The sequence below is a fragment of the Sminthopsis crassicaudata genome, chromosome 1, assembly GCF_048593235.1.
Source record: "Sminthopsis crassicaudata isolate SCR6 chromosome 1, ASM4859323v1, whole genome shotgun sequence".
In the NCBI taxonomy this organism is placed as follows: Eukaryota; Metazoa; Chordata; class Mammalia; order Dasyuromorphia; family Dasyuridae; genus Sminthopsis; species Sminthopsis crassicaudata.
In genome coordinates this window covers 212,098,351-212,123,218 of record NC_133617.1, presented here as the reverse complement: position 1 = coordinate 212,123,218, position 24,868 = coordinate 212,098,351, and the positions used below count along the sequence as shown (strand labels likewise).

Here is a 24,868-nt window from a genome sequence, read left to right as displayed (position 1 = left end):
TCCTAAATATTGAAAAAGAGCATGTCTTTGAATTTTTTTCTGTAAATATATGCAGTTTGTAGTATTTTAGTGTTTCCATGGTCTTTTGTAGACATGCTTCTAACATGTGTTCCTCAAGTGCACATCCCAAAATATCATCCATATAATGTAACAATATTACTTTTGGAAATGCTTTTCTTACTGGAGTAAGAGCAGCAGCATGATACATTTGGCACATAGTAGGGCTGTTTTTCATTCCCTGTGGCAAAACTGTCCATTCATATATTTTATAAGGCTCAGCCAAATTAACACTAGGCACTGAAAAAGCAAATCTTTTCATATCCTCCGTATCTAGAGGAACAGAATAGAAACAATCCTTAATGTCTATTACCCAAAGAGGCCATTCTCTAGGCAACTGAGGAAGAGATGGAATTCCAGGTTGAATAGTTCCCATAGTTTCTATCTGTTCATTTATTCTTCTTAGATCAGTTAACATCCTCCATTTTCCAGATTTCTTTTTCACCACAAATACTGGGGAATTCCAAGGACTTAGAGAAGGCTGCAAGTGTCCTTGGTCAAGTTGTTTGTTCACTATGTCTAATAAGGCCTGAATTTTATCACTTCTTAAGGGCCACTGTTCTACCCACACTGGTCAATCAGTCTTCCACTGAATAGGAACTAGTGAAAGTGCAGGTTAGGCCTTCAACAACACCCTGCCTAAAAAGCCAAAGTGCTTATTTGTAATCCAATCTGCTGTAAAATGTCTCCTCCCCACAGATTGATGGGGATTTTTTCAACCACAAAAGGAATAAAAACTCCTGTTTTACCTTCAAATATCCATCTCAAAGGCCTAGCACTAACTTCTGCTGCTATTGATCCTCCTACCCCAGACATATAGGTGTCTGCCTTAATCTTTGGCCAGTGACTGGGCCAATTGGCACCTCTAATAACTGTAAGATCTGCACCCGTGTCTACCAATCCTTCAAATGGTGTTCCATTTATATAAATAGTAAGCATAGGTCAGTCAGCTGTCATAGCTGCTGTCCAATATATTCTTGGATTTTGTTCATTGGAGTCAGAATCTAGTTGACTATCACCAGGTTGCTTATTAGGGGTATATAACAATAAGCCTGATGCTACTACTTCTCCTGGTTGATAAATCACACATTGTCTATCTCTGTTAGTGACTAGGATATTAGCTACACATTCTCCAGTTTCCCACATCAGTGTATGGATGGACACTGTTAGTAGGCACTCTCAGAAGGTGAAATGGTCAAGTCTACTGTGCCTGGAGGCCAAGGATCGATAGGCTCAACAGGAACAGATTTCACTTCTCCAGGGAGAATTTCAGTAGTCTCTACTGCACACAATTCTATTTTTCCTAATTTCAATCCCTTTTTTCCATCTGATTGCCTTTTGATTGATTGATCATGTCTTAAAATTTTCTGGATGTAACCTCGGCTGCCATCATGCCCCACTTGGGGGGCTGAAGCTGGGCCCTGCCTCTCATTTCCCTGTGTCAATCTACATTCAGAGGCCCAGTGGAGACCCTTGTGGCATTTTGGACATGGAGTTTTATGTCTTCTCTCACCCTGTCTTCTCACTGTATCTCCATATTTACACTGAGCTCTTAGATGTCCAATTTTTCCACATTGAAAACATCGCCGAGTTTCTCTAGAAGTCCCTTGCCAGGAGGGACCCTGTCTTTCCATGTTCATCATAGTCTGGGTGTAAAAAGCATTTGTTCCCACTGTAGCACAGTGTCTTATGATCTCCTCTAAAGGAGCATCTCTGTCTAATCCCCATATAATTCTTTTGCAAATCTCAATGGCATTTTCCTTAGCCAGATGTCTGTTCATTATTTCTGTAACTGCATTTTCTCCAATAGTTCTTTTGACAGTAGTTTGCAAACATCCTACAAAATCTGCAAAAGGTTCATTGGGACCTTGCTCTATTTTAGTGAAAGCCTCCCCCCAATCTTTCTGTCCAGGGAGGACAACCCAAGCTTTTATTGCAGCCTTAGCAATTTGCTCACATATTTTCATGGTATAATTAATCTGTTCTGAATTCTCTCCATACCGACCTTCACCAGCTAAGTGCTCAAAAGTGAATTTTATGTTAACTCCTATTTCCAAATTGCATCTGACTTGGATTTTACATAATTCATGATCTGCAAGCCATAACAAATTTTGTCCAGGTTCTAGACATATCCTTGCTATGGATTTCCAATCATTTGGGGTTAGGACTTCATAAGAAAAACCATCTAGTAACATTTTAACATAAGCTGATGTAGCCCCATAAAGGGTACAACCTTTTTTCACATCTTTAATTTTATTCAAATCTGAAGGTGCATATTTTCTCCTTTTTTGACCTACAGAGTCAATCTCTTCAATCACAGGATAGTCTGATTGGTATAGCACTAAATAAATAGATTAGTTTAGGGAGTATTGTCATCTTAATTATATTTGCTTGGCCTATCCAAGACCACTCAATGCCTTTCCAATTATTTAAATATGACTTTATTTTTGTGGCAAGTGTTTTGTAATTTTTCTCATATAATTCCTGACTTTTCTTTGGTAGATGGATTCCCAAATATTTTATACTCTCAACATTTGTTTGGAATGGAATTTCTCTTTGTATCTCTTGCTGTTAGATTGTTGTTGGTAATGTATAAAAATGCTGAGGATTTATGTGGATTTATTTTTTATCCTGCAAATTTGCTAAAGTTCTGAATTATTTCTAATAGGTTTTTAGCAGAGCCTTTGGGGTTCTCTAAGTATACCATCATGTCATCTGCAAAGAGTGAGAGTTTGATTTCCTCATTTCCTACTCAAATTCCTTGAATCTCTTTCTCAGCTCTTATTGCCAAGGCTAGCGTTTTTAGTACTATATTGAATAGTAATGGTGATAGTGGGCAACCTTGTTTCACTCCTGATCTTACAGGGAAAGATTCCAGTTTATCTCCATTACATATGATGTTTACTGATGGTTTATATTATATGCTCCTTATTATTTTAAGGAATACTCCATTTATTCCTATACTCTCAAGCATTTTTAGTAGAAATGGATGTTGGATTTTATCAAATACTTTCTTTGCATCTATGGAGATGATCATATTGTACTCTGCTGTTGTCTTCAGAAACTGCCAATCCCTCTCTGGTCTAGAGGAGAGACTTCTTCCTCCAGAGAGCCACCTCAACTCTGGCCTAGAGCAGAGACTCTTCTCTATCTCTCAAGAGACGCCCTCTTTTATCCTCCCAGAGAATGGGCATGGGATAACACAAAATCTTCTGGGAAAAATTACTTCAACCAATGAACTTGCTCCTCCTAAGCATGCAAGCTTAGGAGTTTACAAGTAAAACTCCCAGTAAAGGCCAGAACTAGAGAACTGTTAAGTACAGATTTAGCACTTAGTAAGAACCTAATATCTCATTATTTTATTATCACTTAGTAAGAACCCAACAATACCTTATTGGTGAGTTGGTTATATCTGGATCTCTAGCAAATACAGACCCCACATATGAACCAAAGGGAGTTTCTTCAGCAATTTCCATTAGATACTCTAGATGGGAGAAAACTGGAGGTTCATCAGCATCTTCCACTCTGATTTTAATAATAGTACTTTGCCCAGAATTTTCATCCTTTGGAAAATATTCATCAATGAATCTGTTGGTAACCTTTGCTCGAACACTGTATTGCCGTTGTTTCTCATAATCCAGTTTCTACATAGAAACAGATTATAGTATTATTAAATACATTTTCTCTAGTATTGCAAAGTTAAATATAGATAATTACTGGTATATTTACTTTAAAGTGTTTTAAAATGTTAAAAAATGATTGAAATATTAAGCTGTCCTACTTAAGCACATATTGTCTGTAAGCAATTAATATATTTTAACTTTTATACTTAGTCTGACATCTTCACTAACTGGAATGGTAAAGAGTAAGTAGTCAGTACAATTAAGGCAGTCCATTTTGTCATTTGATGATAATGAAAGTTGTTTTGTAATAATAACTATGTTTAAACATATTACAAAGCTTTTGAAATTTCCTATGGAATTATTAACATAAATTTTTAAACATTCAAATTGAATTCATAAGCTATGCCATCAATAGAAAAAAAAAAAAAAAAGCTCTTCTAATTTCCCTGACTATATATTTAGGATTAGTGACAATCTTCTAATTTTGTAATAAATTTCATTTCCCTTCTACAATTGTCATTTTTTTTAATTAAGGTGACTATCACAGGAAGACAATCTAACTGTTACATAAAATAACACTCTGTTACTCATTACTTTTCAACTATTTGTCTTTATATGCTATTTTCCTATTGAGCATAAATACCTTTTTTAATACAACTATTCCTTCCTGTGTCTCGTTATTGGTGATAATGTCAAAGATATTTGAACCATCTTCAATACTGTAATTCATTTTTGCATTCTCTCCTATATCACTGTCTTCTGCCATGATTATTCCTATGGAAGTTCCAATTGGTGCAGATTCAGAGACATTCATATGATAAAGTCCTTCAAAAAAAAAAAAAAAGATAGAACATTTACACAATTATGCTTTCCTAAAGACATATGTAACTACTACCCAAGCTTTCTGACTATATAGATTATAATTTGAAAAATCTGTTTTTATTTAAAATCTCTTTATTTACCCTTTCTTCTCCCTTCACTTCTCAATTTTTATATTATTTTAAAACTCTGCATGACTATGATGAATATTAGAAATGAAGAATCAAGATGATCTACTGAATGACTGCTTATCAAAGTAGAAGAGATGAGTTAAACATGATTCTAAGAAACAAGGAATTTTATACAGTCACTATGGAGTTTTAGGACATTGGATAAAATCTTCCCTAAAAAAGATCTATGGCAAATTATTTGGTCTCTTTGGGTTTTAGCTTTCTTGGCTACAAAATGAGAAATTTGAATTAGTTGTTCTCTAAAACCTCTTCCCCCCAAAAATCTTCGGATCCTATGATTTTGAATCTAAGTAACTGAAAGACAGATTGAAATAATTTTGGGAAAACTATTGTTTTTCCATTGTAATCCACAAATTTAAAATCATATACAAGTAATTTCTCCTTCAGAACCAGTTTTGGAGAGAACTGCAAGAGATGCAACATTATGTTTAGCTTATCAACTCTATTGATAACTAACCACCCTATTACTGAGTAATCATTAATAATTCATAAAATAAAAAGTATTAGGAGTCTGTGTCACACAAGGTGCTAGTAATCATCTTAGCCAAAAATTAGGCCTGGGTATACTCTCTTCAAATTTTGTTTTGAGGAAATTGGGGGAATTTACAAAATAATTAATTGTGGGGATTGAACAAACCATACTGACTCCATATTGTTACTCGATTCTAGATCTAGCTCAATTTGGTTTCTTTTTGTCTTAAATTAATTTATTTAATATTTTCCCTAGTTACATTCAAAACAATTTTTATATTTTTTATATTTTTGAGTTCTAGATTCTTTTCCTATTCCCCACCCACAATTAATAAATCACATATGAATTTATGCAAAACATTTCCATAAAAGTCAGGTTGTGAAAGAAAATATAGATTTCTCATCCTAGGGAATATAAAAACCCTTAAGAAAAATTAAGTTGAAGAGAGAGAGAGAGAGAGAGAGAGAGAGAGAGAGAGAGAGAGAGAGAGAGAGAGAGACAGAGAGAGAGAGAGAGAGAGAGAGAGAGAGACAGAGAGAGACAAAATCTGGTTCGAAATTGTATTTGTTACTAATAATCAAGTCTTGCCTTGAAATTTAACACTTTTAGACACTGAAATGGTGTTTTTTCACAGGTTAGTTCATGAGTTAAGCAAACAAATTATATGAGTATCTAGGTGACACAATCAATAGAGTGCCAGAGCTAAAAATCAAGAAGACTCAACTTTGTGAGTTCAAATCTAGCCTTGAGCATTTACTAGCTCTGTTATACCAGGCAAGTCACCTAACTATGTTTGCCTCAGTTCTTTATTTGTAAAATGGTTTCGAGAAGGAAAAACTACTCCAGTACTTAGCCAAGAAAATACCAAATGAGGTCACAAACACAAAATTGAAATATTTGAATAGCAACAGGTATATGAGGCAACAAATTCTTTGACCTTTCCTCTGGCATAGGATTCTTATCTTAAATTATCTAAAACATAATAATTCCTTAAACTATCTGGTCACCTGATTATTTCATTTGAGCAGAAGAATATTTCATTTGGGACAATGTTATTCTGCTTTAAAAATAAAACTAGAAGCAATAAAAATCACCTCCATTCCCTGGAGTTGGAAAATATCTTTAACAAATTTCATTCTTGAGCCTTAGTTTCCTAATGTGTGTGATATGAATAAAATATATGAGTACTATCTATCTCAAAGTATTGTTTGAGCAAATTATTCCATAAACACTTAAGCAAAAACACATAAAAATAAGTTGAATTTTAATTGTTTAATATAAATTTATATTATACAAGATCTGGCATTACTTGTTTCCTATTAAAGTTAAAGTCACAAAAAGAGCATCTACCTAAATTGCTGCAAATTTTTTTAATAATTAAAATTTAAGCCATTCTGTTACTTACCGAGTTGGAATATAGGTCTGTTATCATTGACATCAGATAGATTAATTGTGACAGTTGTTGTGCCAGAAAGTCCTCCTGGAAGACCAAGCATATCTGTAGCTTGAACAACAACCAAATATTGGTCTTTAGCCTCTCGATCCATTTGTGAAGAAATTCTTAGAATTCCTTGAAATAATAGCAACCATTCTGTTATTAATGATTTAGTCATCTCACAAAATTCTTTAAACATTCTGTAGTATACATTAAGCTTTAACATTAATTAGATCATTCTTGTACTCTAAGGAAAATCTAAAACTTAAGCATAAAGGAGAAGAGGGCAATTGACAGAGTAAGAGCCTGTAAATAATTATAATTTATATTTTATAGAAACTATGTTTTCTAAGCACTGTCATTAATTTTATAGATGAGGAAATTGAAAAACAGAAATATTTTCCTATGGACAATTAGCTAACAAATGCTTGAGCAAGGAGGCAGACTTATGACTTCTTGATTAAAAATCAGACATGTTTTTATGATACCAAACCACACAATATCACTCCATTTCTGGACCCAGAAACTATATTAACTCTGGTGAATGTAACTTGAATTTAGATAGCTCTATATACTAATGTCCAAATGCAACTGATCTGTAATGTTTTTAGAGAATGATCTCCAGGCACATCTAGCTAGAACAACTTGGCTAGAGTGATACCATATATTAAAGATGAAACATGAATCCAGAAAGACTTTCTACAAACTACATCAGTTGCCTCTCATTCTCAAACATTTTAAATTATTATAGTTGTATTATATTTATTGTATCAATGTTTTCCTAAATTAAAACATTATTCTAGATATAAATTAATTTATTTTTATAAAATTAAATATCATAGTAGCTAATAAATGGGGAAAATAAATGATTAACAATACAAGTTTTTGAGAACTGATACTAATTTTCATTATTTTATATATATATATATATACATATATATATATATATATATATATTCCTTTTTTTAAAGCACACTGAATTGTACTTTGATGGTCAGTAATACCTGTTGTTGGCTCTACAGTAAAATAGGGACGTCCCTGTAGTAGAGTGTAAATGAGTCTAGCATTATTCCCATGTGAAGGATCATCATTATCTGTAGCTGTCACCTGGATAACTGAAGTTCCTGTGGAGACAATAAATGGTGATCAGTAATTATAGATGTTGCCATATTGCACAATGAATTTAAACCTTGTACAGCATTCTCCCTTCCCTCTTTGAATTAATGATAAAAAGGCAAGAGGTTGTAGTCTGTCTCCCCTGTAGCAAGAAAGATAACTAACATACTTTTACACAACAAAGGATAGAGACTAGTCTAATAAAATGTCATAAACAAAACAATGCAGCGTTTATGGACTGTGTTCTGAAATGAGTATAATCAGACCTATTATAATTTGTTGAATTTTTGAATCAAGGGGGGTACAGTTGATGTTCATATACATATCATTTGGCATGATGGAGGTAACATAAAGATCTTTCCATAAATATTTTTTTTTCTACCCACATCCTGGTAGCCAAAGCCTTAAGTACCAAATAGGGAGTCTGGGAAGTTTTTTTTTTTTTTTTCTTTTTAACTATATAAATAATAATATAGATACATTTATATATTATCACATAATTTTTCTCAACTGAAAAAATTAAATTAGTCAACCGCAGTATGCAAATCAAAACATTTTCAACTCTCTATCTCTGATCCTAAGATCATTAAAATTTATTTTTCCCTGATTATTTAATACAAATGTCTGGTTTGGAAGAATAAGAATAAACTAAACTTACCTTAAATTTTTTTAGACCACAATGATTACCATCAATTTAATTAAAAATACTGATTGAGGACACAAAGGCAAAATAAAAAGAAATATTTTTCTTAAAGCCCTTTTTAATCTGCCTCCTTCCTAATTTTTCAGCTTATTTTACATATTATTATGTTCCTAATTTATGAGACTCAGGTACACTAGCTTTCTTGCAATTCCTCACACAAGTTTTTTAAAGTGTTTTCTCTGGTTATTCCCTCAATCCAGAATGTGTTCACTCAACTCTGTATCCTAGCTTCCTTCTCTGTTTCCTCCAAGTCTCAGATAAAGTATAATCTTTTGCTATATTTTCCCCCTCTTCTTTCTGAGATTAGCCCTGATAGTGGATAGAGCACCAGCCCTGAATTCAGGAGGACCCAAGTTCAAATCTGATCTCAGATACTTAACACTTCTTAGCTGTGTGACCCTGGGCAAGTCACTTAACCCCAGCCTAAGGGGGGGGGGAGAAAGAAAGAGAGAGAGAGAGAGAGAGAGAGAGAGAGAGAGAGAGAGAGAGAGAGAGAGAGAGAGAGAGAGAGAGAAATTAGCCCTAAAATATCTAAGTATAACTTGTTTGTATGTTGTTTCCATTTGTATGTTGTTTCTTTAAAGCAGGACCTGTGGTTTTGCTTTTCTATGAAAACCCAGGTCTTAGCAAAATATCTGGCAAGTAGACAATGCTTCTAAAAAGCAAAAGCACTGACAAAAAAAAACAAAATATTCCTTGTTTTCAAGGAGACTTCTAGGAAAATAAACCTACAAAATATTCCTTAAAATTAAGTAAAAATTAACAATAAGGCACAGAGATTACATGCTATGTTTTTAATCAATACTCATTTTTAAAAGCTACACTTTAATTTATTTTGAATAAAAATTGTATCATAAGGAACTTTTATATTTTAGTATGCCTCTTCTCTTTCTAATTGCATTTCTACTCCTTAATTCCAGTGTGTCTCATTCCATGTTTTCTTATTTTTCCCAAATCCTCTGTTTGCAGCACCAAAATTTGATTTATAATTTCCTGTACTTCCATCTATCAAAATGTACATTTTGATGCCTCATTCTAATTCTTAATGCTGCCAAAGATAAGTACATTTTAATTAGGTGAATTAAGTACATTAAATATTAAATTTATAAAACATTAACAGGAAGAGATCTTTATTTAATAGTAATGTTTAAATGAAATCAAGAAACACAATCCTATGAAGTGGTTTTCACATTGAAGCTAAAAAAGAAATTTAAAGACACCATGATGTTTTTATTCCATGAGAGATGGAATATATCACTGTCTTGAGAGTCTTTTGTCATTTAAATTAATTGTAAGATTGTTGCCCTCAAGTAAGGTGTCCTGAATTAACCCTGATGCTGTTGCCTACAACTTATCTAAACTCAGGAAAAAATTATATTTCTTTCTTAGAGGGTCTAAACTTCTTTGAAAAAAAATAGATTGTATCATCCAGTTATTAATTATAGCTTTATGAATCATACAATATTGGCAGCTGTATGGTGTGTCTTAATTTTTGTATCAGCTTTATTATTTCTTATTAGTTGTTATTGCCCCATAAAAATCTGCACATACCTAAGAAGAATAGTAGAACACATATTCAAATATGGCATAAAACGGGCTGTAATAGGTAACTTAATAATCTATGCAATGTGGAAGCTGATCCCAATTGTGCTCAGATTTTCTGAATTTCAATAGGGTAAATAAGAAATGGATAAAATAACACCATTGTTATAAGCCTTTAGAACAAGGACCCTGGGCTGCCCAAGAAGTAAAACATTCTAGGTCATAGATGGAGTAGAGCAAAGCTTACATACTTGATCAATATTTGGATTAAGTTGAAGAATAATTATGCACTTTAAGCTTGAGTAAAAGATATCATCTCAAAATAAAAGTAAAAACAAAGAGCAAGCATAAAAATCTAAATGTTATAAAATTTAGGAATAATGTGGAAACTTGTTTTACATCTTGAATCCAGTATTTAATAATTTGGTGTCTTAGTAAAAAATCACTTAACCAGCTTGTGTCTAACTTTCCAAAAGATCCAATGGGTATAATAATATTTGTACAAACTATGACATATTTGTTATTAAGAATGAAGTACTATGTGAATCTCAAAATAATATGTAAATTGGGATAAATTGCTAAGAACTTTGAGTCAAGGAATTGAGTTTTATTAGAACTAGAAGAGTAATAGGGGTTAAATTATCACATCTTTATTAACTTTTAGTTGTGTTCATTCATCATCATCTCAAATTCTAGTATTCACATAAATAATAATGTAAGGCGTGTACATCAACCTTCCTAAATTTCTTTTTTGTGTGAGTTTTAAAAAAAGTTTTACAGAGAATTCTACAGTTAGAAGCAAACAACTTCCATGTACCAATAGGTAATTTAAGACACTGAGGAAGCTAAACAGAATAAACTGTTAGCAAGTAAAGGAAGAAAAATATATTTAACAGGATTCTGATAGGGTATTATACAGTTGAAACTTCTGCTATTATTTTCTGTATAGAACCAGAGATACAGCAGAATCAATCTGCAGGATAATATTTCATCTGTAGTGGAATGTTAGCTATATATGACTTGTGAAATTGGTAACAATCTCATGAGTCTGTCAACAGGAGTACATTGCAAAAGAAATAGTCTTCTAAAGAGGCATTTATAAAAGGTCACAACAGTAAGTTGTGAGGATATTTTTGTCTACTTACTCCATTAGCAATAAGATACCTTCTTGAGCTAATTTTTTCATGGCTTATTTGACAAAAAAGATTACATCTCTCTATGAGAAATGGTGAAAAGATGGGTTTCCACTGTGTTACAATCTTTGAGGTAGTATAGAATAATGGGTACTACTGACCAAGAGTTATTCAGAATGTGAGAGGTTAAGAAAGGTTAAGATTCCAAAGAAAATTTAGGTGATTAACAGAAGCCTTGAGCAAACAAGAAACTGAAGAGCTAGGAATTCTCAGGTGGATTCAGCTACAACCAAGAGTCCTGAGGTTGAGAAAACCACAAACTTAAGATAATAGCTGATCTAGTGGAAACTATTTGGGTCAATAACCTGACTTGACCAAATCACTATTGCATTTGCTAAATAGGCTAATTGAATATTCAACAACTTACCCCAAAAGAGGCATTTTCTGATATGTTTGAACATAAGATGTATGACGAAAGAGGGGAAACATGTTTATACGTATTTATGGAAAAATATATAGTAGGGTATTAGAAAGAGTTGGCAACTCAAAAGGGAATAGACCAATCTAGTCTCTGAATGAAGTGACTGTGCCAAACTAACAAGCCCTGTGCTCATGGCTCCTGGAGAGAAATACAACCCACTTCTGATCAGAAATGTTAAGATAATGCCTTAAGATTCATCTTTAGCAAATTTTCCTTGATATGTGATTTTCAGTGTCAACAGTGTCAAGAGAATGCTTCATCTCTCTCTCTCTCTCTCTCTCTCTCTCTCTCTCTCTCTCTCTCTCACTCACTCTTTCTCTCCATCTCTCTCTTTTAAATAATTTGATCATTTGGAAATTGTTACATGATACTGAAAGCATTTTTCATACTATATACCTGCACATAGAATATAATAACCATAGTAACCTATTCTCTGTGTTTGTATACATATATATGCTACATATATATATATATATATATATATATACATATATATATATATATATATATATATATATATATATATATATATACATACATATATGTGTGTGTGTGTGTTTCTATGGCAAAGAAAAATAGTATTTCAAAAAAATTCATAGTCATGTAGTAGAAGAAAGTAAACATTTAACAATAACAACATTTCTTATATTAATTGCATAATGCTTTGCACATTTTAGTTATTAAAGTTGGGGTTACACTCAACTTCTTCACTCAGCTAATAATTATTTATCTAATCCAAAGTCAATACAGGGCTGGTTCAATATTAGAAAAAACATTAGCATAATTGACTATATGAATAATCAAACTAACATAATCATAAGATTATCTCAATAGCTTCAGAAAAACCATTTGAAAAAATGTAACGCCTTTTCCTATTAAAAAACACCAGAGAATATAAGAATACATGGAGTTTTCCTTAAAATGATCAGTAACATATCTTTAAAGCTATCAGCAAGCAGGCAAGCAGTATATGTAATAGGGATAAACTAGACCCATTCCAGATAAGATCAGGATTGAAACAAAGTTGCCCAATATTACCATTAATATTCAATATTATATTAGACATGTTATCTTTAGCAATAAAAGAAGAAAAATGAAATTAAATATATTAGAATAGGTAACAACTTAAACAAATGATAATACTTTACAGATGACATGATGGTATATTTAGAGAATTCTAGAGAATAAACTGAAAAAAATTACCATTAACAATTCACAACTTCAGCAAAGTTTCAGAATAAAAATTAAATCCACACAAATCACCAACACTAACAAATCCAGTATTGTGATTCAAAGAGAAATCCCATTGAAAATAACTGTAGATAATATAAGTTATTTGGGAAAATATCTGCCAAGGCAAAGTCAGGAACTAAATGAACACAAGTACAAAACACTTACTACATAAATAAAGTCAGGTCTAATCAACTGGAAAAAAGATATCAAGTGTTCATATTATAGGCCAAGCAAATATAATAAAAATTAAAATTCTACCTATATTAATCTATTTATGCATTGCCATCAATAAATCTCCTAAGAAATTGTTTTACAGAGCTAGAAAAAAAAAATAATAACAAAGTTCATCTAGAAGAATATAAAATCAAGAATTTTGAGGGAATTAATGAAGAAAATGCAAATGAAGGTGACCTAGCTGTCCCAGCCTTAAAGTTTTATTATAAAGCAGAAGTCATCCAGACCATCTGGTACTGGCTAAGTTATAATGCAATTGATCAGCTACAGATTCATTCTTTTTGAATTCAGGTGTACTCCTCCATAGTTTTTTTTTTTTTTTTTTCCTAAGATCCACTGCAGGTTGTTAAGGACTATGCCTAAGTGTGGAAGAGAGACTCATTTCTCTGGAAAGCCTCCACAGCTGTGAATCATAACACACTTGAAAGAATTGAAACTCAGCCTTTACTGATGCAGATGTTGCTTGTGAATTTGGGGATGAAATAAATTGGAGGCAAGAGAAAAAAGGAGAGAGGTCAGAAAATTCATCTGTCTTTCAGTCTCCTTGCATCAATATCATTTTCTCACAGAAGGGATCTATTCTGATGGTCACAATTGTATCCCTGCAGCAGAGCCAAGATGGAGGAGAAGACACATGCATCATTCTAAGCTCTGCTTGTACCCTCACTACTAATTTTAAAATGCAGCCTCAAAATAGTACTTGACTGGTAAAATCCACAAATATTGGGAGTACAACAAATTACCAGTCAAAGATAATCTGGAAAATCACCAGAAATGGTTTGTCCTAATTAGTGGGAGCAGGCCAGTTAAAAGCAGGGAGACAGAACATGGAGATTAGCAAACTGAGCAGAATGGGTGTATTATGATTTTAAAGAAAAGTTCGGATTTGCTCTTATAAATGGCACTCTCAAGCTCAGTTAAAAAGTAAAAGTAAAAAGTTTTAATCAAACAAGACAAGGTACAGACAATTTAGATTTACACAAACAAATAAATAGAAATAAGAACAATTAACAACATGACAATTATAGCAGATAGAGGAAGAGAATACATCATCAATTCAAGGGAACCTAAAAAACTCAAATGGCTGGGAGCCCCGTTTCAGCCTCATTCAACTTGAATTGTGTAAAGATTTTCCCTGGCGAAGCATCCTCCCCACCGGTGAGACTCGACGGAGATATAGAAAACTAACCTTTTATACTCTTTTTAGACAAAGAGGGCTTTCAGCCAAGAAGTCTGGCAAGTATACATGTGTAAAATATGTGACCATCTGGTGTTTTGACTCATTCCATGTCGTCTATATTTTGACATATATATATATATATATGTAAAATATGTGACCACCTGGTGATTTGACTCATTCCATACGTCTATATCTTGACGTATTTCCTTAGTAATTGTATATGCTCAGGGAGGAAGCCACCCAGCCCTAAGCATAAACATTCCCAGGGATGGCTAGTTCCCGGTATCTATTGTCAAGGACATATAGAATTCATGGAACGGTCAAATTCCCATAATTTAGAAGCTCAGGCCTGTTAGATTTGAGTGAGCTTACAATTCTAATATGAAATTTTAATTTCTTATTCAATGGGGGGGGGGCAATCTCTGTGAGTGGAGAATTTGTAGGGAGGACTCTAACATAGGTTGGCTGCTCTTCTTTGTTTGCAAAGCAGTAGATTAGGAGGGAAGTTACATAAACACCAAAAGGTAAAGTGCACTCTAAAACACCGCAGTTTAACAGGATCTGCCTACACCTACCAGGCACCAGAAGTGACTCAGCATGGACTACAGCACAGCTGTGCAGCCACATTCTGCAGTGTGGGGCTTTTGCCCAGGGCCATACTTCTATACACAAAGGTGGCTCTGCCTGGGGCAGCCACAAATCTATACAGCAGGGGAGGATGTGGGGCCTACCTGGGGCAGTCGAACTTCAGTTGCAGGGCTCTTCACAGGGCACTTCTCCAGCTCAGCTGTTCTTTGCAGCCTATTTGCAGGGTAGCTACTGTCTATCTATCTATCCCTGTTCTGCAGAGGAAGCTGTTAACTACCTTGCCCTGAAGGAAGACCATAAAGGTTAAAAAAAATAAAAAAAAAAAAATCCAAGTGAACTCTAACCATTGATAGCTTCTATACAGAAAGTGAGCAGGTTTTCAACTTGGAGGAGACTAACAGCAGACACTCTCTAGACATCTAGATTACATCCAAAGGGATGTAATCTGATCCCCATCACACAAGGCTCTCCTAGAAGAAATTGTAAAAAGATCTTAAATAAGAGTTAGAAGAAAAATGGGGAAAGGAAAGAGAAGCTCTGCAAGAGAGTACAGAAAGGACATATAACTCACTAAAAGAAAAATGTGATGAAGTGGTAAACAAAAACAACTTCCTGTGAAATGGAAAAGCTACAGAACTCCTAGGAAAGTAGGATTTGTGAATTGGAAAAAGAAAATAACTTAGTAAAAAAAATAGTGAAATGGAAAAAAAAAAAATCCATAGAGCAAAACAACTTATTTGAACACTCACCTGTACGTATACAAAAAAGTTAAAAAAAAAAAAAAAAGCTAATGAAGAAAATAACTCATTAAAAATCAGAACTGAACAAATAGAAATGAATGATTATCTTGAGACATCAAGAATCAGTCAAGCAAATCCCTCCCCAAAATGAATAAAATAGGAAAAAATGTTAAATATCTACTTGTAAAAATAACAGGCCTAGAAAATATAACTAGAAGAGATAATCTGAAGATAATTGGACTTCCTGAAAATTATGATTAAAAAAAAGAGACTAGATACTATTTTACAGGAAAATGTGAGCAGATAGCAGACTGGATTAAAAGCCAGAATCGTACAATATGTTTTTTGCAGGAAACGCATTTAAACCAGGGTGATACATACTCAGTAAATGTGAAAGGCTAGAGCAGAATCTGTTATGCTTCAGATGAAGTTAAAAAAAAAAATCAGGGGTAGCCATCCTTATATCAATCAAATGCAAAAAAAAAATGATATAATTAAAAGAGATGAGAAAGGAAACTATATCTTCTTAAGGGTAGCTCAGAAAATGAACCAATATTAAAACTAAACATATATGCACAAAGTAGTATAGGATCTCACCCCCTAAAGAAGAAGTTAAGAGAATTTCAAAAAGAAATAGGTAGCAAAACTATAATAGTGGAAGATTGCAACCTTGCATTCTAGGAATTAGATTAATCAAACCACAAAACAAATAAAAAAGAAGTTAAAGAGGTAAGTAGAATATTAGAAAAGACAGGTATGATAGATCTTTGGAGAAAACTGAATGGAGACAGAAAGAATACACTTTCTTCTCAGCAGTTCATGGAACCTATAAAAAAAAGTAGGCATACAGTAGGACATAAAGATCTCAAAATTAAATGCAGAAAGCCAGAAATAGTAAAGGCATTCTTTTTACATCATGAAGTAATAAAAATTACATTCAATAAAAAGCTAAATAGGGTACATAGCCTAAAAAGTAATTGGAAACTAAATAATCTCATCTTAAAGAATGATACTGATGATGTATTATAGATACAATTAATGATTTCATCCAAGAGGACGACAATGAGGCAACATATCAAAATTTGTAGGATGCAGTCAAAGTGATAATAATGGGAAATTTTATATATTTAGAGGATTACTTGAATAAAATAGAAAAAGATATGATCAATGAATTAGGCTTGCAACTTTAAAAAGCTAGAAAAATATCAAATTAAAAAAAAACAATTAAATACTAAATTTGAAAATCTAAAATTAAAAGAAGAAATTGATAAAATTGAAAGTAAAAAATACTATTGAATTAATAAATAAAATTAAGAGTTGGTTTTATGAAAAAAAAAACAATAAATAGGTAAACCTTTGATAAAACTGATTAGAAAAAGGAAAGAGGAAATTCAAATTGTAACTCTTAAAAATGTAAAGGGAGAACTTTCCACCAATTAAGAGAAAAATAGAGCAATAATTAGGAGTTACTTTGACCAACTTTATGCCAATAAATTTGATAAGTGAAATGAATGACTGCATTCAAAAATATAGGCTTCCCAGATTAACAAAGGAGGAAGTAAATTGCTTAAATAGTCCCATTTCAGAAAAAGAAATAGAACAAGTTATTAATCATCTCCATGAGAAAAAAATCCCATGATTTAGGTATAAAGAACAAGATTATAAATAAATTAGAGGAACATAGGATAGTTTACAGCTCAGAGTATGGAAGAGGAAGGAATGGGTGACCAAAGAAGAACTAGAGAACATTATTTATCACAAAATAGAAATTTTTGATTATATCAAATTAAAAGGCCTTTGTACAAACAAAACTAATGCAAACAATATTAGAAAGGAAACAATAACTTGGGAAAACATTTTTTACAGTTAAAGGTTCTGATAAAGGCCTCATTTCCAAAATATATAAAGAACTGACTCTAATTTATAAGAAATCAACCCATTCTCCAATTGAGAAATGGTCAAAGGATATGAATAGACAATTTTCTGATGATGAAATTAAAACTATATCCACTCATATGAAAAGAGTGTTCCAAATCACTATTGATCAGAGAAATGCAAATTAAGACAACTTTGAGATACCACTACACAGCTGTTAGATTGGCTAAGATGACAGGAAAAAATAATGATGAATGTTGGAGGTGATGCGAGAAAACTGGGACAATGATACATTGTTGGTGGATTTCTAAATGAATCCAATCTTTCTGGAGAGCATTTTAAATTATGCTCAAAATATTACCAAATTGTATATACCCTTTGATCCAGTAGTGTCACTAGTGGGCTTAAATCCCAAAGAGATACTAAAGAAGAGAAAGGGATCTGTATATGGAAAAATATTGTGGTAGCTCTTTTTTGTAGTGGACAGAAACTAAAAAATGAATGGATGCCCATCAATTGGAGAATGGCTGGGTAAATTGTGTTATATGAATGTTATGGAATATTATTGTTCTGTAAGAAATGACCAGCAGGATGAATACAGAGAGGCTTGGAGAGACTTATGTGAACTGATGCTGAGTGAAATGAGCAGAACCAGGAGATCATTATATATTTCAACAACAATACTGTATGAGAATGTGTTCTGATGGAAGTGGATATTTTTGACAATGAAAAGATCTAATTCAGTTCCAATTGATTAATGATAGACAGAATCAGCTTCACCGAGAGAAGGAACACAGACAAATGCATCTAGACTACTTGCATTTTTGTTTTTCTTCCTAGATTATTTTTACCTTCTGAATCCAATTCTTCTTGTGCAATAAGAGAACTGTACCATTCTTCACACATATATTGCATCTGGTATATAATGTAACATATTTAAAATGTATAAGACTGCCTACCATCTAGGGTAGGGGGTGGAGGGAGAAAAGGGAAAAGTCAGAACAGAAGTGAGTGCAAGGGATAATGATGTAAAAAAAAAAAAAATTACCCATCCATATGTTCTTTCAATAAAAAGTTATAATTTTAAAAAATATTCCCAGGACCACATTGATTTACATATGATTTCTACCAAACATTTAAAGAACAATTAATCCCTATGGTATACAAAGTATTTGAAAAAATAGGGAATGAAGGACTCCTATCAAGTTTTTTTTTTTTTTTTTTTTTTTTTAATGACACAGACATGGTACTGTTACTGAATCCAGGCAAGTTGCAAACAGAGAAAGGAAATTATAAACTGATCTCCCTAATGAATATTGAAGCTAAAATCTTAAATAAAATATTAGCAAAAATATTACAAAAAATCATCCACAGGATAATACACCATGACCAAGTAGGATTTACACCAGGAATAAAGGGCTGGTTCAATATCAGGAAAACTATTAGCATAATTGATTATATCAATAACCAAATTAACAAAAATCATATGATCATCTCAATAAAATGCAAAAAAAGCGTTTGATAAAATCCAGCATCCATTCCTATTAAAAACACTTGAGAGTATAGGAATAAATAAATTTTTCTTTAAAATACTCAGTAGCATCTATTAAAAACCATCAGTAAGCATCATATGTAATGGGAGCAAACTGGAACCATTCCCAATAAGATCAGAAGTGAAATAAAGTTGCCCACTATTAACATTACTATTCACTATTGTATTAGAAATTCTAGTTTCAGTAATAAGGGTTGAGAAAGAGGTTAAAGGAATTCGAGTAGGTAATGAGGAAACCAAATTATTACTCTTTGCAGATGATATGATGGTATACTTAAAGAACTTCAGAGATTCTACTAAAAAGCTATTAGAAATATTCCACAACTTTAGCAAAGTTGCATGATACAAAATAAACCTACATAAATCATCAGTATTCTTATACATCACTAACAAAATCCAACAGTTAAAATTACAAAGAAAAATTCCACTTAAGTAACTGCTGATAGTGTAAAATATTTGAGAATCTATCTGTCAAGGGAAAATCAGGAACTAGGTGAGCAAAACTACAAAAAACTTTCCACACAAATAAAGTCAGATGTAACCAATTGAATTTATATTTCCAATTGGAAAAAAATATTAAGTGCTCTTCAATAGGTTGAACAAATATAATAAATATGGCAATATTATCTAAACTAATCTGTTTATTTACTGCTATACTAATTATATGCTCATTAGACTCCCAAAAAACTATTTTAATGAACTAGAAAAAATAACAACAAAATTCATCTGGAACAATAAAAGGTCAAGACATTCAAAGGAACCAGTGAAAAAAAATCAAATGAAGGTTGCCTAGCTGTACCAGATTTACAGCTATATTATAAAGCAACAGTCACCAAAACCATTTAGTATTGGCTAAGAAATAGATTAGTTGATCAATGTAATAGGTTAGGTTCACAGGACAAAACAGTCAATAAGTTTAATAATTTAGTGTTTGACAAACCCAAAGACCCCAGCTTTTTGAATAAGAATGCACTGTTTGACAAAAACTGTTGGGGAAATTGGAAATTAGTATGGCAGAAACTAGGAATGGACCCACACTTAACACCATATTCCAAGAAAAGATTATTAGCTTGTTCTATTTCATTTTCTAAAATGGTTTAACTAATTTACTTCTTCCTGTATTGATCTGGGCAAGCTATATTTTTGAAGGTATTCTTCCATTTCATTTAAGTTATAGAATTTATTGGAATAAAGTTGGGCAAACTGAGTCCTAATTATTGCTCTAATTTCCTCTTCACTAGTGTCAAGTTCTCCCTTCTCGTTTTTCCTCTTTCCTTTTTTAAAATCAGATTTACTAAGGGTTTATCTATTTTCTTGTTTTTTTTTTTCATAAAACCAACTCTATTTTACTTATTATTCAATAGATTTTTTTTTTTTACTTTCAATTTTATTAATCACACCTTTTATTTTTAGAATTTCATGTTTAGTGTTTGACTGGGGGTTTTAAATTTGTTACTTTTCTAGCTTTTTTAAATTTCAAGTACAATTCACTGACTTTCTCTTTCTCTTTTTTATGCAAGTAGGCCTCTAAACATATAAAATTTTCCATTATTATTGCTGTGGCTGCATCCAATACTCTTTGGTATTACATCTCATCATTATCATTTTCTTGGTTGAAGTTATTAATTATGTGTATGATTTGCTGTTTCACCTACTCATTCTTTAGGATGACATTATTTAGTTTCCATTAGTTTTGGTCTATTTTCCCCTGGCTTTTTATTGAATGTAATTTTCATTGTGTTGTGTTCTGAAAAGGATGCATTTTTTTTTTCCCCCTGAGGCTGGGGTTAAGTAACTTGCCCAGGGTCACACAGCTAGGAAGTGTTAAGTGTCTGAGACTATATTTGAACTCAGGTTCTCCTGAATTCAAGGCTAGTGCTCTATCCATTGTGCCACCTAGCTGCCCCAAAAAGGATGCATTTACTATTTCTGCCTTTCTGCATTTGAATTTGAGGATTTTGTGTTTTAATATATGGTCAATTTTGTATAGGTTCCATGAACTGCTGAGAAGAAAGTATACTCCTTTCTGTCTCTATTTAGTTTTCTCCAGAGAGCCATCAAACCTAGCTTTTCTAGTATTCTTTTTCCCTCTTTGACTTCTTTCTTATTTATTTTGTTGTTTGACTTATCTAATTCTGAGAGTACAAGGTTGAGATCTCCCATTATTATAGTTTTGCTGTCTATTTTTTTCTTGTAGCTCTCTTAATTTCTATTTTAAGAAATTAGATGCTATACCACTTAGCGCATATATCTTTAATATTGATATTGCTTCATTATCTATATTACCCTTTAGCAAGATATAGTGTTCTTACTTATCCCTTTTAATTATATCAAATTTTGCTTTAGCTTGATCTGAGATCAGCATTGCACCCCCTGTCTTTTTTTACTTCACCTGAAGCATAGTAGATTCTGTTCCAGCCTTTTACCTTTACTCTGTATCACCCTGCTTCAAGTGTGTTTGCTGTAAACCACATATTGTAGGATTCTGGATTTTAATCCCATCTACTTTCCACTTCTGCTTTATGGGGGAGTTTAACCCATTCACATTTATGGTTAAACTTATTAATTCTGTATTACTTGCCATCTTGTTAACCCTGCTTATGCTTTTCTCCTTTCCTTCCCTCTTATCCCCCTTCCCGGTATTAAACTTTTAAGCATCACTTACCTCTTAGAACCCTCCTTTTTTAGGATCCTTCTGCCTACCTTAGAATTCCTCCCTTTTTCTTACCTCTTTTCCTCACAATTTCTGTATTCCCTTCCACTTAGCTTGCTCCTTTCCTTTTCACTTTTCACCTCATAATTTTCAATGATGTGGGAGTAGGTTCTCTGTAGAGCACAAATGTCTAATATTTTTCTCTTTAAGCCAATTCTAATGAGAGTAAGATACACACTTTGTTCATTTCCCCCCCCCTTCTTTCCCTCAGATATAATAGGTTTCTGTTAGGTTCTTACTAAGTGCTAATGAGATAATGAGATATTAGGTCCTTACTAAGTGGTAAGTTGGTACTTGACAATTCTCTAGTTCCGGCCTTTACTGGGAGTTTTACTTGTGAATTCCTGGGGAAGAGCTTGCATGCTTAGGAAGAGCAAGTTCATTGGTTGAAGTAATTTTTTCCCAGAAGCTCTTGCATTATCCCACGCCCATTCTCTGGGAGAATAAAAGAGGGCAGCTCTGGAGGAAAGAGAGAGTTTTGTCTGGATGAGACTTGAGGCTGCTCTCTGCAGGAAGAAGAATCTGTCTGAGAGATTTGAATTGACACAGCAGATCTCCTCCCAGAGAGCAATTGGCAGCTTCTGGAGACAACAGCACGTTACATATTGGCATCTACAACATGGAGCAAGAACTTTTGCTTATCCTGACAAGGACTTATTCTGAGCCCTTCAGAGGAGGTAGACCGGACCATCACAATTTGGTGCCTGAACCAGGGACAGACATGCTCCTGATTCCAGTGGAAAAGCCTCCAATCCAGATCTCAGTCTCTCTGACCCAGAACTATGAGTAACAAGGAAATTTTGTTAAAGATTAAATGAGCATTCTAATAGACAAATAAGGAACTTAACTTATTAAGGGCTAAACCAGCAATCTCTAATAGTGAAATGGGGCAAACTCCTTCTGTTCAAGGAAAATGTTTAGAGAGCATCATCAAGGTTATGAAAAGCCAGGGATTGATTATAATTTTGGAGGAGATTACTGAACTTTTAAAAACTGTGAAGGTCATATGTCCTTGTTTTTCTCTGGAAGAAGAATTGGATCTAGATGAATGGGAATTAGTAGGAAAGCAATTAGGTGAGCACTACAATTCTAGACCAGACTCAATTTTCAAAGATACACTTCATACCTACAATTTAATCCAAATGGCTTTAAAAAATGTTTTTCTAAAGGAAGAGAAGAAGGAGCAAAATGGGGAAGTGTCAACTAAACTAGGTGAAAAGGATGAATCAGATAACAATGAAGTAAAGTACAATTCTGAGCAACAGGAGCATTTCCCATCTCCTCCCTCAATTAACCCTTCAGGGGTGGAGCAAGAAGGAGGAGGGGAAGAGGCAGAAACACAAACAGAATTGCCTGTGAAGCAGAGAGAAGGACAGGATATAAGTGATTTTATATATGCATATCCTGTGATTGAAGAGATTGACTCTGTAGGTCAAAAAAGGAGAAGATATGTACCTTTAGATTTGAATAAAATTAAAGAAGGTTGTACCCTTTATGGGGCTACATCAGCTTATGTTAAAATGTTACTAGATGGTTTGTCTTATAAAGTCCTAACCCCAAATGATTGGAAATCCATGCCAAAGACATGCTTAAAACCTGGACAAAATTTGTTATGGCTTGCAAAGTTTCATGAATTTTGTAAAATCCAAGTCACATGCAACTTGGAAATAGGAGTTAACACAAAATTCACTTTTGAGCACTTAGCTGGTGAAGGTCGGTATGGAGAGAATTCAGAACAGATTAATTATACCATGACAATATGTGAGCAAATTGCTAAGGCTGCAATAAAAGCTTGGGGTGTCCTCCCTGGATAGATAGATTGGGGGGAGGCTTTCACTAAAATAGAGCAAGGTCCCAATGAACCTTTTGCAGATTTTGTAGGATGTTTGCAAACTGCTGTCAAAAGAACTATTGCAGAGAATGAAACTACAGAAATAATGACCAGACATCTGGCTAAGGAAAATGCCAATGAGATTTGCAAAAGAATTATATGGGGATTAGACAAAGGTGCTCCTTTAGAGGAGATCATAAGACGCTATGCTACAGTGAGAACAAATGCTTTTTACATCCGGACAATGATGAACATGGAAAGAGAGGGTCCCTCCTGGCAAGGGACTTCTAGAGAAACTCGGCGATGTTTTCAATGTGGAAAAATTGGACATCTAAGAGCTCAGTGTAAATATGGATATATAGTGAGAAGACAGGGTGAAAGAAGACCTAAAACCCCATGTCCAAAATGCAAAAGAGGACTCCATTGGGCATCAGAGTGTAGAATAATTCAGGGAAAATGGATGAGAGGCCCAGGTCCAGGGCCCCAGGCAAAAAAGATTTGGGACATGGTGGCAGCTGATGTTACACCCAAAGAGCCTTTAGAAGATCAAGATTCTGATTTGATCAACCATCAGAAAAGCAATCACATGGCAGAAAGGGATTACTTGATAAGTCAGCTAAAAGGCAATCAGATTGCAAAAATGGATTATACTTGAGGAGAAGACAGGCCTTTTAAACCAATAGGGCTGTGTCCAGTGCAAACAACTCAAATGTACTTGCCAGATGATGAGAAGAGATTTAGAAAGTGGTAAATAGAAGGATATTAGATAGGTTAACTGCCTGAGAGAGAGGGTTTGCTTGTATTTCTTCAGCAGGAGAAGGAATTAGATGGGTGCCAACGAGTCGTATTCACCTTGACCATCAGAGAGAGACAAAAAAAGAGAAAAACCTCAAAACAAAGGATAAAATCTAAGAAACATCTGACACTGAAAGAGCATAGCTAATAAGAAGACTGTTAAAGAATTTTAAAACCAGCAGGAATCATTGGACTTCCCAACACAAGATGAGACTAATGGACATACATATGACTTATGGACATTTATAAATTTTCAATTTATGATTATTTGATCATGTTATTTGTTACATACTTTTAGCATGTATTATGTTACTATGTTACTATGTGTTTATGTAATCTATGTAATTATGTGTAATGCTTCCCATATTGATGGATTTATGTTTCAAGGTCATGACCACCCTATGTTCTAAATCAAAAGAAAGGGGGAGATGTTCTTACTAAGTGCTAATGAGATAATGAGATATTAGGTTCTTACTAAGTGCTAAGATGGTACTTAACAATTCTCTAGTTCCGGCCTTTACTGGGAGTTTTACTTGTGAACTCCTGGGAGGAGTT

The 24,868-nt window shown here is 33.4% G+C and overlaps 1 protein-coding gene across 4 annotated transcripts in view; it reads right to left on the bottom strand.

Annotated features, from left to right (window-relative positions):
* Positions 1 to 24,868, bottom strand: part of CDH19 (cadherin 19) — a 230,725-nt gene that overhangs the window by 76,687 nt on the left and 129,170 nt on the right. For 3 of the 4 annotated variants that reach the window (XM_074274235.1, XM_074274226.1, XM_074274243.1), the window contains 4 exons: positions 7,602 to 7,721; positions 6,568 to 6,732; positions 4,324 to 4,505; positions 3,448 to 3,701 (listed from right to left, as the gene is read on the bottom strand). In XM_074274235.1, the coding sequence (XP_074130336.1) occupies positions 3,448 to 3,701; positions 4,324 to 4,505; positions 6,568 to 6,732; positions 7,602 to 7,721 (721 nt within the window). The remainder of the gene's footprint in view (positions 1 to 3,447; positions 3,702 to 4,323; positions 4,506 to 6,567; positions 6,733 to 7,601; positions 7,722 to 24,868) is intronic. The other variant, XM_074274253.1, reaches the window with a different exon arrangement.